A 14,661-nucleotide genomic window follows, 5' to 3' on the forward strand; every position below is an offset into this window, starting at 1 on the left:
GCTTCATACCTATTTTGATAATCCGAATTTATTTTGTGAACAATATCTTGCCTGAAAAAATCAACTTTTCCCGATCCCCTATAAAATATTTACTATAATTGTTTTTTATTTCGTATTAATAAAAAGGAATTTTTAAATTCATTTCGCAATCATTCGGTGAATCGATGTGGTTTTTTCGATGTTATTAAGATATTTAACATTCACCTACTGGCTGCATGGTTACCACTCGATTTCTGCAATCGCGTAAAAAAAGTGAACTAATATATTTTATTGTGATAAAATAACAACGCACGTTACAATAAGACGTACACGGACCACAGTCGAAAACAATTATTACCGATTATTAACAAATAGTTTTATGTCACGACTTGCGGTGTTATAGTATCTAATCATGACGTCAAATCAAAGTTATACTTTAAAAAGTTTATAAATATAACAAAATAACCGATGACCGATAAACAATAATTAACGGTTAGAAGGTCATTTTATTTAATAATGTATATACTTATATTTTATTAGTTTTTATTATTTTTGTTTTAAACGTCAGAAATACCTGAGATAAATTTTATGCAAAACTGAAAACTGATCAAGACACAGGACTTATTTTAGAAAATCGGTATCAGTAAGGTAAATTCCAAGCTCGTCGTCCTAGATGGAACTTGATGAATACCTATCAAGACACCGATGCTCAAAACCGTCAGCGCTCAGGCTATAAATTTAGACGAATGGCTGACAGATCTAAGTTAGATAAATATATTTATAGGCCTAACAATGATTCACACTTGACGCTTCTTTTATATGCACTTTCACGCGCGACTCCAAAATCATACCAACCCCCTTATCTATCCATCCCAATACTATCAGAGAATTCTCGTTGCAGAAAAATGGTATCGTGTCTTAATGTCTTACTACAAATATAACCCATAGATCATGATTCTAGTAATCATTTCAAAATTTAAAAAAAAAATCAAAAAAAATTAATCAGTATAAGTGTCACTAATAACTATTTGATCAACTCCTCGTTAACTCACATCATATAAGCGTATAGTGTACATTAGTATACGAGTAAATTGTTTATTTCAAATAAAATAATTTTTTTTAAAAGATGTACCTAACAATATTAAAATCAAAACAAATTTTTATATAATATTGATAACATATCAAAAATATCATAGTTACATGATTAAATAATATACATTTATAATAACTATATCTACTTTATTACTTATAATATACCTACAGTATAAATGTTTTAAATAAATCAAAATATCTTAAAGAAGGCTTGATATGGCCCAAGTGGAACCTACCCGTTTCTAAGCACTCACTCCTCCCCTTTACTTATGTATATATAAGTAGGTATATAGATACATAATTTATTCATATCACATAAATCAAATACCATTTAAGATAGACATCAATCGTTAAACGAAATTTTTTGATTGGGCCTATCATATAATATTCTTAAATAAATATTTAAATGAATGTTAAACCTTTTAATCATACAACTCTTGTTTAATATTACATAAAAAAAGATAATTTAATTAGTTATTACTTCATTAGTATTTAATCATTTAAAAAATAAAAAATTCCGAACATTTTTATTCTCATTGGTATTATACTAATCGTTATAATCGTTATAAAAGTTCTGCATCAGTAAACCAATATCATAGTGTTGAGCAAAATACCTGCATTAGTGCATTAATACCTACCTATTATTATAAATTATGCAATAATACTCACCTATTAATTATTAGTCAATATATTTAGCATGGGAGGAATTGAACCATGTTATGAAAATTATCACGACTTATTATATATAATAGCGATACAAAATTGAGCAATAACTCACATTTTTATAGGTACTTTAATTAAATTTGTATACATTCTATTTTTGTCAAAACATAAAATTTTAGTAGGTTTTTACTTAAATTAATATGAGCAATTCAGTTCAAACAACGTTTTTTTAGTCAGATTCTTGTATAATAATAATAATAACAATAATAAATAATGTTTTGCTTATCATAACGGTAATTAAATATACACTGCAGCTAACACTTAAAATGAACCAGTGATATATTAAATATTGACAAATAGCAACACATTATAGACTATAGACAGTACCTACACAGTAGACACAGCATAAAAAATTCACAATACCCATTTGTGTTATATAACGATTTCCAATATTAAATGACTGATAATGACGTAGATCCCGGGCAAATAATTTTTATCAGTAAATTTTAATCCAATTCAATAAACAATAATTGTGACACCACATTGTCTTACATCTTGACAAAAACAATACACACGTTAGGTATAGTACTGAAAGTGCTTAAATAATATTTTGATAAATGTCAATATAATTAAAATGTATACATTTACTATTTATGTGAATAATAAAAACTAAAAAAAAAGAAGTATGAACAAGAGAAAAAAATTAAACACCTATAAATACAAAACATATTTGTAGGAATACAAATATTCCTTAATTTATAATATTATGTGAATACCGTAGATTTACGAAATTTGTTCAAAACCTTGTTAAATTATTTTAGAGTATAAAAGACAAACATTCATTTTTATTTTTATAGACATATTATTTATATTTATTCAACTAGTAATCCTTCTACCAATAATAAAAAAAATAATACCACAAACTTCGATTCTTGTTATTTTAGGGTAAACTATTTACTTAGTTTTTCTATAAATAAAAAAAATGTGTTCTTGGTATTCCTACTTCTTTACAAAATACATTTTTTATTTTTACATTAAACTTCGACAACCCTTACCTAGAAATTAACAAAAAAAATTGGTATTATAATATGTAACCCAGGACCCTCTTATAAATTGTACATTAACAATGTATTAATACGAGTGTTCCTAGTGGATAATATAATATGATATAGATAGGGATGATTTTTATTCAGTATTTTATATTGTCTACGAAAAAAATCATAATGAATCTTTGGTGGGACGATAAATTAAATCATAAAAATTCCTAGATAATAATAATTACCTCGTCAGTGACATAAGTTATCATTCATCATTATCATTGCATTGGTATTGTTTTATTATATTGATAACAATTAATTCAACGAGATTATTATTTTACAAATTAAGATTTAAATGCAGATTTTTAATTGTATTTAAGATTCAATCTAAATTAGTTATTCTAAAATAGATTTCATAGAATCTAGAGATATAATGATAAATGGGTATATCATCATATTATAATTTATAATAATATAATAAACAAATATTTAAATAGTTAAATAACTACAAAATTATATAATTTAAAACATTTGATAAAACTTACTTCAAGTTTCACTAATAACACATATTATAATCTAGTAAAATAATATGACTAAACGATAGGTAAGCTTAATATTTTAATATTTATTTTTCCTTTTTAATACTGATCAATTAAATTGTTATTTCAATGTCACGATAACAATTTCTTAGGACAAAATAAGTCTTCCGATAGCCAGAAAAGACTCAACAAGTTGGCGACAATACATATTGTACACAATAAGACTTGCCAAAACTATTTTCAGTGCTGACCCCGTATTATCGGGTCTAAACAACTTAAAAAGGTGAACAACAACATTACAGAGTATAAATCACTTTCCTTTAAGTGTACCTAACAAAAGCAAAATTTATCATTTGATATTCCTTATTCAATTCAAAATAGTTATGATTATTATTGAATACAAAAAAAAATCATACCAATTAGTAATTATTTTAATTTTCAATAAGTACACGTTATAATTTCAACAGTTAATACTAAACACGCGCGTTATTGCTTAAATTATTAAATTTTAAAATATTAGGTTTTTGAAAAAAGGAAATACCTCCATACAATTCTAACATTTCATATTGATTTTATTATTTTCACACATATCTCAGAGAAATCTTAATAAATTTTAATTTTTAGAATGACTTCGTAACTAAATTATACCTAACATTAGTACCATTCTATTTTTAAACTAGTCAGTTGAAAATTATCTAAAAAATAACTTTTAACTTTTTAACAAGTTTATCTTTAGCTTTGATACTTCTTTTTTCAAATGAGAATCAACTTTTTTTACTGTAATCTGTGACATAGATGATTTTTTTTTTTTTAATGTTAATACATCTTAATCAGAATTCAAACATGTAATAGTTTCTGATTTATTAAAACGTAAGTATCTATAAAGTATAAATATACTAAAAATAATAATCCTTAAAAATGGTTTTACAAAAATATAAAATATAATATGTAGTTACTCATATAATTAGATCTATAGTACTAAACACTCATTATACTTAAATAATATCATTTAAAATTATTATAACCCCCGTACCATTCAATTCCATTATCATTTATCATAAACCTATTTATTCTTACATACACAAGTTTAATAACTCAACAACTACTAATTCAATACATACCTGTAGTATAAATATGTAAGTATGATTATTATAAAATATAGTTTCATCTTAAGTTTAAGTGCGGTTTACCTTTTAGATATTCTTTACAAGTGGATAAAATTTATGCAATAATATCTGTTGTCAACTATTTTATATTGGCTTTGAGTCATCTTAAACTCAACTAATTATATCTACTGAAGTGATGTATAAATCTCAATGTAATTATGGCTTTAATTATTTATTAATTGACGATCAATTATAATACCACTCTTTTAGCATACTCATCTTAGCATGTACGTACACCAATAGTCCAAAATAGTATTCTACAATCTCTTAAAATTGATGGTAATAAAATTTCTTAGAAAAAATGTATAATCTACACTAGCAAGAGAGTTTAAAAAAATAAGCAAATTATTAACTATTGTTCTATGTTTGAACTGTTTGAAATGTGTAATGCGTATATACTTTATACTTTATAGTACTTACATAATTATATACAAATATTTACATTAGACACTATTAATATTATTATTAAAATATTAACCTCGAGTAACGGAGTAAACAATAAGTAGTGCTTACAAGTTATGATTATAATGTAGTATATGTTTGTTGTTAACTTTTTTATTTATTCAATAACTACCCCGGTACCCATAGTTACATATAGTTAATAAGCCAGATCTTTTAGTTTATGTTTTTTAGTTACTCAATAGGGAGAGTTTTCTGTGTTGACATCATGTTCAATACAATAGTATAACAGTATATTACAGTTTGAGGTGTTTTCATTAGAACAGAGTTCTAAAATGAAGTCTAATAAAAGATCTAAATTTTCAAAAAATGATTGCAATACGGATATTACATCAAATAAAGAAAAAAAATACAAGAGAAAGGTGAACGTGATAAAAAATACTAGAAAATATAAGTAAGATATTTATTTTGTTTTTATTATAATACTTTCATCATCAAAATTTATTCTATCTACATTTTAAGATATTTCTTAGTTTATTATCACACTTAGAAAACTCAGAAGAAAGTTTAAAGAAACAAAATATAAAATGTCTGTATCAAAATGCTAATGAAACTTTTGGAGCTCTTTTAAAGTCCAAAAAAAAAATACCAAAAGGTTAAAAAAAGATCTAATACTATTCCATTACCGATATTAATATATTACATAGGTATATACATTGATATGTATAGACATTAAATATTAATTCATTATTTTCTATTATGTACCTACCTAAATATTTACCTATTATTAGGCATTTAGGCTTTTCAAACACTTTATAAACTTAAAAATATGATTTAAATTTTTAAATTCACTTAAATAAAAAGCTGATGTAAAAACAAACAAATATCTGATAATTTTTTAAGGGCATGTTTTTATTTATATTAAATGGGTACTCACTTAGATTTTAATTTAGTACACATTAATAACTTTTTATATTCATTAACAACAAACCATTGAGTACTATCTATATAATGACATTTCAACAAAAATAAGTTATAACAAAAAGAATATAATATAGAAACAGTATTTTACATTTAATTATAAGAGTTAATTATGTTAAAGTGCATGTACATAAAGTAAGTATACTAACCTGAGTTATATATAACTATAATGACTATCATAATAAATAATAGGTAATAGTATCTAATACCTAACCGCAATTACTATATTTATACTTGATTAGAAAATATTTAGTTAAAATAAATACCTGAGTTCTTACTATTTTTCTAACTTAAATAATAAAATTTGTAATTATATGCATGAATAATCTAGGGTTAGGTAATTATTTGAAACTATATTACCAATTAATTTAAGTTTATAAGAAAAAATTGAAAATTGTAAATAAAAAATACCTGCCTGATAAAAAAACGGAAATAAATAATAAATTAAGAGTTGCTTATATTATTTTTCAACTATGTCATAAAATAAAAAAAAAACAATTAATAAACATTCTTGAGCTCAGTTTATTGCCATTATTAATGGTCAAATAAAATTTATAATGTAGATTCGAAACAGTAGAAGCGGAAGAAAAAGAACTTGATAAAATGAATGTTCCTGTAACTGTATTAAAACAAATTGAAAACAGTGAATCAGATCTTATTAACTATACAGAAGAAGGATCTCAATTAGTGACTAACGTACTTTTAGCGAATGACAATCGTGAAAATAATCGTAGAGAAACTGACAAAAGTGAAAGAGATATTCGATTAAAAGCAGTTGAATTGGAATCTGAAATAGCTAATGCTAAATTTATGGAAATTAGCTGTCAATGGCCTATAATATTAAAAAAAAACGACGCCTTAGAAATTCATGAGTATTTAGAACTTCAAAAAAGTCAGTAGATAAATACAATCATTACTAACTAAAATGTATACCAACTTAATTTAAATTTGTATGCTAATTTTAGAAAGAGGGTCGGATCTTATCGAACAAAAAAATCAAATGATTGAAATACTAAAACGTGATTTAGCTGAATCGGACAATAGATTTTTACAAGAACAGGCAGCTCAAAGTGAAGATGTTCGAATTTTACAAGAAAGAATTGAAAATCAAGTGAAATTTATGAGAAAACAATACAAAAATCACATACAATACATAAAAGTAAGTAAGCATTTAAAAATGTATTCAGGATTTAAATGTTAGTTGAATTTTTCGATAGTCAACTATGGACCAACAACGAGAATATAGAATTGATAGAGCTAAAAAAGGCTGGGAAAACCTTTATAATAAAATAATATTAACTGAAACCGATTCATTAAATAACCGTTTGGCAATGATTGAAAAAAAGGAAAATAATATAATGAAACAATATGAAATGAACGAAGAAATAATCAGAAATTTAAAATCCAACATGAATATAGAATTGAACGTACGTTTATCAAGCTTTAATATTTTTAATTTTACTTTAAATTTTAATTAATTTCATTTTATTTTATAGTACTTACAAAGGGAATTTGAGTTAATTAAACTTAAATGTGTAAATAATGTGGAAAAACTAAATTATAACTATCAAGTGCTAAAAAGACGGGAAGAGGAAAACGCTTGTGCAAAAGCTACCCAAAGGAGAAAGATCAATAAGTGCATACTTTACGACTTACAATAGTAAAAAAAAAAAACAAACAATAATAACGTAGTGTTTATAATTAGATTACAGGATATTTTATCGACAAAAAAAAAGATTTTAAGAGAAAATAAAACTGATTTCAAAGCCAAAGTTCCTTTGCTACAGGATGAAATTGAAAAATTGAAACAAGATATTGAGCGTCACGAGAAAAAGGCGGAACGATTTGCAGAAATCCAAGAAAAAACGTACAAAAAATTGTGGGATTTTTCTCAAGAACAAATCAATATTCATTTAGAAAAAGTAATATTTTTATCATTTTTTTTTAGTAACTTATACATTTTTATTATTAATAATAACTAATTCGTTTTGTCAAGATTTTCAAAGTGGATAAATTCATACATGAAACACAATTAAGTATTGATTGGCAGCCACCACCAAAACTCAAATATCTTGACGTTAGCTATCTTCCATCTTACAGAAAAAAACCAAATACTCCAAATAAACAAGGTACCTATACATATTATATTATAAATTAAGAGACGATTGTCGATTCTTTGTTTTTTAAATTTAATTATGCATATCGTTAAATATTATGTTAAAAATTAATATGATTTGTAAAAATTTATATTCATGATAAGGATGTAGCAAAATACAACTATTATCGTCTGTAAAACGTGACAATTTAGGATACGTCTCCAATAACTAATGAGTTATAACTATGAATCAATATTATATTGAATTATCTTTGTTTTTAGATAACCTTACAGTAGACTTGCAAATCCGGAATGAAAAAAAAACAGTTGACTTATACACGGAGACCAGAGAACGGGCGCTGTTGCAATTGGTTTTTGATATGACTATGAAAAATAGTTCTTTTATATTAGACAACGAACTAATAGAAATTATTAAGTCTCACCCAAAAAATAATCTTATTCTATTGTATAACGCAATGGCAGCTTACGGTTTGAACAACATTGACTCGTGGCGGTGCTTATTATCGTACACCCAATCGATGGCGACCTGTGCGATTTGCCACGGACCGGTCATGTGGCATAAGACTGATAATATAAATCAGCCAGCAAATATAGATAGGTTTGAATAGAGAATTTGTCAGACTTGTTAAAAAAATAAAATCACAATTATGTTGAGTTCACTAATTTCATTTTTATCCATAACATTTTACAGCGAATGGAAACATGATTCCCAAAACAAATTAATCGATAATATACTGATGTTTACGGAAAATCATACAAAATACACGGAAAGAACCTTATCCTCTGCCAATAACGTGTCGGAAAAGTAAAACATTTTTAGGTCAAAAAAAAAAATAATAATAAAAAAAAAATTAAACGTTTGTATAATATTTTAGAAAACTTTCAAATAATAATATACATTTTTTCAAAGAAAAGTCAACTAGTCAACTTGATTATGATGTCAACATGATTGTAAACACAAAATATAACGACTATCATTCAATAGAACGTGCTAATACAGACTCTGATAATTCGACGATCACATGTACAATGAGATAAATTACGTATAAGCCACTTTGTAATAATAAACTCTTCAATTCCCAAATTATATTATTAATTTCTACTACTTTTTAAGAAATACCTACAATGATTGATAAAATTTGTTTAACTTAATGTGCTATTACGATTTTCCAATAATTCAACGGTGTTTTATTTAGTTTCCTTATCACTAACGGACTTTGAACAATTGTGCAGTGAAAACGATTCAAACCCAGCTATAAAACATCAACACTCACGTGAGTATTATATCATTTATATTTTTTAAAGAAGACAAAAAAATAATGGGTCTAACAGTTTCTCAGCTGGAATTTGAACATTTTCAAATGGAGACCGAAGAACAAAATGATTTTTCAGAAACATGTACACAATTGAAGTATAATGAAAATATCAAAGAAGAAAGTAAAAACAATAAATACAAATAGCTTTAAAAATGTTTATAATTTTATATGCCAAAGAAATTAATTATAAAACATAATCTTAGATGACTCCATATTTAGTTACCAATAAGTTATAATAATAATATATAAATGACATGAGAATCAAATTAAAACACTATTATATGATGTGAGAATATTGAAGTAATTATCATTTTTCATTTTTTAGAATATCCCACTATTCAGAAAAAACTATGCGATAACCCTAATCATTCACTAACGATTAGTGATGCAGATTACCTTCGTGTCATCAAAAAAGCTATCGATACCTCAAAATCAAAAGTTTTGGATCAACGTGGCGAAAAAATTTCTGATTTTTATTTAACAAACTCTTTAAGTATAGAAGATATAAATGATTATTGGAAACAATTTATGCACGCTTTTCCTGAAGATCGTTTGATACTATGGGATGTATTCGATAAAGCCGTAAAGAAATATTACCAAACGTTACACCGTATGTACAAATATATAAATATTAAATACAGTTGATTTATTTTTTTCGTTTAATAGGATATTTTGTAATTCGTATTTTTTTCATTATGTTTAGTCCGCTTCAAGAAATTAAAAGAAGTTGAAAGACTAGAAACCGAAAATATGGAGTTGAAAAAAATTTTAAAACAGTTTATGGACGCCGAACAGGTATTTTAGGTTATATTTTATAAATTAAGGTTTAATACTTTGGAATTCAAATAAGTAATAAACTGATAATTATAATATTATTGTAAACTCTTCTATAGTTATAACTTAAAACTTAAAACTAGATACTAACCAGATATTTCGTACAAGCAAAATACTATGATGATAAAAATTTATTTAACTTCAGGATGATATGAGATTACAAAAAATGTGTACTCCAAAAATAAGAAAGCAACAGCAGATAACGTCTACAAAAAAAAATGCAAAACCAACGTTATTCACTGACGATTCCAACAACATTTGTGGAACATCAATGCGTATATTCACAGTAAATAGACCTGATAAAAAAAAAATAAGTAGACCGTTCACCGCTCCGACAAAATCATAGACCACCTGCCTGACTACCTGTGTTCATTATTATTATTTGATTTAAATTTGTATAGTTGTAATATCACGTAAAATTAAAAATGTTGATTTAACGTACTAACGTAAAAAACGACGAGTTGTTAAATTTTTTTTTTTATTTATTTACAATCTGTACTTATACAAGTAATACAATAAGTAAATTTTAGAATATATGCGTACAAGGCATGGGGACATGATAGAAGGGGGCGTCCAGTGACACTAGTTCATAGTTGTTAAATTTAAAAATATTAATAAATAAAGGTACATTTTTTTACGTTTATAAAACAACATTTGATATTAATTTTTTATAGTTATTATTAACTAAAACGTGTGTTGTTTACATAAAAAAGAATAATAATAATAATAATATGATGTATATTGTATAGTATAAACCATGCTGGCCATGGTATATAGACTAATTAATATAGACGATGATGATGATAAATTTAATGTGTATGAAACCGTAAACAAATTTATTGGTATTCATAATAACTTTGTACAGGTTTAGCCATCAATCGTCAAAAATCAAAAATGCGGTAAAATGTGCTCAAATAATTCATATTTATAGGAAAAAAATGATTTTGAATACATAAAACACGTTAAAGCAATAATTATATCTTATAATTTATATACTGTATGAGAGCCTAATTAAAATCTCAGAAAAATTAACATCACAGTGACACAGTTATAAGCGTATGATCACAAATGCCTCTAACCACACCCACACCCACACCCACACCCTTCATGCAGATCTAAAAATAAATACAATAGAAGAAACTGCCAAAATCCTATTTAGGTAAACGATTATGCTCTCGATTGACAAATCGCTTAAATCCACTGCAGACCATTAATATCTGTTATTGAATCTGTCACCTAACCTAGTAATCCATCTAGCAGGCTAAAGACAAAATGATTTAAAGACTTAAATCATCCTTAAATTTCAATTACTCTAAATTATAAGTTATAATCAATCCTAGTCAAATTTGCGTACAATAAGTGTCACCGGATTTTTAATGTGTATCCTAGTCATAATGTATAACCGCATTACTTATTGTAATACTTCATTACACATTTTTATGTTTTATAAATAAAACACTAATAAAAAAATAAAGTAAAATGTAAAATAAAATGTTTGGTATAAAATGACGATTGGGTAGATACTAGAATACTAGATAGGTATAGACAATTTATCTATTTTGCTTCTACAGCATTATAACAGTATTTTTCAAAATCTTTGTTTGTATTTACTCAAAAATATACCTACGTTAAGTTTTTTCTTAAGTTACGAATTAGTACCATATGTCATAAAATTATCAAATATATGACCTTAAAGTTTAAAAATTTGCTCTAAAATAATTCGTATTTTCAATCACACTGTTAATTCTAACTTAGAATACTGCAACTGCAATCGACCTACCAATTCAAATGCATACAAATCCACGATTTACTATCTACTTATATAAATTATAATAATATACTTTACGTATTACCCTGGTAGCCTGGTATATGTAATTATGTTACTATAAGTTGAGCTGAGGATTTTAAATAATAAATTCCTGCTTAAAAATTTTAAAATGTATACACCTAGGCTTCATTCTAAAAATGTGTAATCAATATTCATTGTTTGAAACAAAAATATTTAAAACAATGACAATTATAAAACGTAGATGAAATTAATGAAATTAAAAATTAAAAATAAAAAGGATATAGTGATTAAGTCAATTAAATAAAAACTTGAATTATTAATGTACCTACTCCTTCGTCGTGGTCTACATATCGTAATACCCGTAGTGAAAATACATCTTACGCGGGTGCTCACGATAATCCCTTGAAAAAATTATGATGACAAACAACTAAAATTCATCATTTCCCATAAGCGGAAATTTGATGAAATTTCTGGGGGGCTAAGTAATATATGCTCATTATATCTATATGGCACTACTGTACTAGAGCAGCTGTACCTTAAACTTTTGCGGGGCGTAGTCCCCGCAAGCCCCCCCCCCCCCCGATTTCCACCTGTTATTTCCTATACAGGCGTTATTAATGTAAATGTATTACATAAACTTAAAATATTACATTCAAATCTGTTCATTATATTATACACACCAACTACCACTCTATACAATATATAATTAAACAAGATACCTGCAGTAAAATGAATATTTGTTTAGTATTTAAGTATTTTGACAGAATGCATTGCGTGTTTTTATGAATCGAATTAATTTTAACATTTTGAAAATTTTAAGAACCACATTATTATACAATGCATTTAAATGGCTTATAATAGTATTATTTAGATTTTAGAACTCTTAAAAGCTTAGGTTTCGTATTTTTTTTTGAATAAACCAAATGCAAATCAATGTAAAAAACATTTTACTATTTTTTTTATCACTTATAAATCCAAGCGGGTAATCTTATACTAGGTATTTGATGTATCTACTATACATAGTACGTACTAATTACTTTTGAGATCAATGCACATGTCATACATCTTACCTTAACAGATATAAGCAGTTTATTCAGTCTGTTGACGGAGTTTGATGAACTAATATTATGTAGACAAAGCTTTGGCACAACAAGAATCAAGTCACTACAGTTAAGCTTTTAATTTGATTTGTGAAGTTGAATATTGTTTTTTTGAAAACGAGACGATTCCTAGTCCTATTGGAATTGCCCAGAGTACTAAAAATTGTCAACAAAATAAAAAATTATACCATAATAATATTCAAATTAAGTATTTGAAATTACCAGGATGCTTGAAATCGCTGAGTATTTGAAAATTTACCAGCGTACAAAGAAATTGCAGTTCTATTATTTATATTATAATAGGTAAGTATAAAAACAAATTAAATAATTTTCGATTTAATTTTGTAAATTCAAACCAAGAACCTTCCTTAAATCTTTTATTAATATTCTCATCTGAAACATTATTTTTAAAGATACTTATTATAGTTTTTATATTTACCTATTTTTCCAAGAAAACATTCGAATGGTTGAGTAGGTACTCGATTAAGTTGAGTACTCGTGTTTACTGTTTAGAGAAGTGTTTAATAAATGTAGTAGAATCAAGCTGCGAGTACCTACTCGAACTCGGCTAAAATAGTTTTTCAAACTTAAGTACTCACCAATTACATTAATAATTTGTGAACACCTCTTCTAATTTTAGAATATTATTTATATTTTATAATATAAAATATATGTATAGGTAGGTACTAGACAAAAAAATTTAATTTTTAAAAATGTATTCATAGAGTTATTTTTTTTCAATTGATGTAGGACAATACAAACCTGATTGTGATTTTTCGATAAACATTGTTGAACCTTAAATTTTATTTGACATAAGTCATAAATAAAAATATGACTGTTTAAACTGTTTAAAATATTATTTTATAAATTTGTTCATCAACAAACTTCATGTTCATGGAACAAAAAAGTTTACTTAACCTAGGTACTGTTAACGACCACGATCCATATAATAATATTAAGTACCTATGTGTAATATTGTGTATTAATTATTATAAAATTATTTTAAATACCTATATAGGTAATAAATAATCAATAATCATTATTCATTATCTACTATTCTACTATCTAGTACTTTGAACTTTGAAGTTTAACTGTCCAAGATTCAAATGCCTACATTAAAGTGACTTGTGTTGACTCTTTAGTCTTAACTAGAAATATCAGTTATGGATGAAACATGAAACCTATAAGCATGCCGTATCTAAATTTTCAAATTTATTGAAATATTGAATCGGCATCGATTAGCTCCACAGTCAAAATTAGAAGTGATTGAGTTGATAGATATGATCGCATGAATGCTAATAAAAAGCTCATATTTTAAGCAAAAATATACAGCTGAACCGGTAAAATAGTAATTAGGTACACTTAAATTCATATCTAGTATCCATAGTACAAAATAGTAATTAGGTACACTTAAAGCCATATCTAGTATCCATAGTACAAATATTGTTTTTAAAAAATTATATGGTTTTTGTTTTGCATGTATTTGTTATTTCTTAGAGAAACAAAATTATAGAATTAAAAGTATTGAGAAAACTATCAAAAATGTCAAAAATATTTACAAATATACAATAGATTATAGGTGGATATTGATGGTAGTTTATAAGAAATGTTTCTACAACATTCTAGGTTGATTGTAGAATTTGTGCATAT

The 14,661-nt window shown here is 25.6% G+C and overlaps 1 protein-coding gene across 1 annotated transcript; it reads left to right on the forward strand.

The window, feature by feature from the left end:
• The first annotated feature begins 5,150 nt into the window (after positions 1–5,150).
• On the forward strand, positions 5,151–10,786 carry LOC114120059 (dynein regulatory complex protein 1). The gene is made up of 15 exons (XM_027981844.2): positions 5,151–5,329; positions 6,420–6,748; positions 6,822–7,015; positions 7,074–7,283; positions 7,353–7,492; positions 7,562–7,778; positions 7,853–7,985; positions 8,234–8,570; positions 8,664–8,777; positions 8,848–8,996; positions 9,169–9,246; positions 9,305–9,409; positions 9,614–9,898; positions 9,992–10,083; positions 10,268–10,786. Exons 1-15 carry the CDS (start codon positions 5,211–5,213, stop codon positions 10,466–10,468), a joined length of 2,703 nt encoding a protein of 900 aa, XP_027837645.2. The 5' UTR covers positions 5,151–5,210; the 3' UTR covers positions 10,469–10,786.
• The last annotated feature ends 3,875 nt before the right edge of the window (positions 10,787–14,661 follow it).

Source organism: Aphis gossypii, chromosome 3 (assembly GCF_020184175.1).
Source record: "Aphis gossypii isolate Hap1 chromosome 3, ASM2018417v2, whole genome shotgun sequence".
Taxonomy (NCBI): Eukaryota; Metazoa; Arthropoda; class Insecta; order Hemiptera; family Aphididae; genus Aphis; species Aphis gossypii.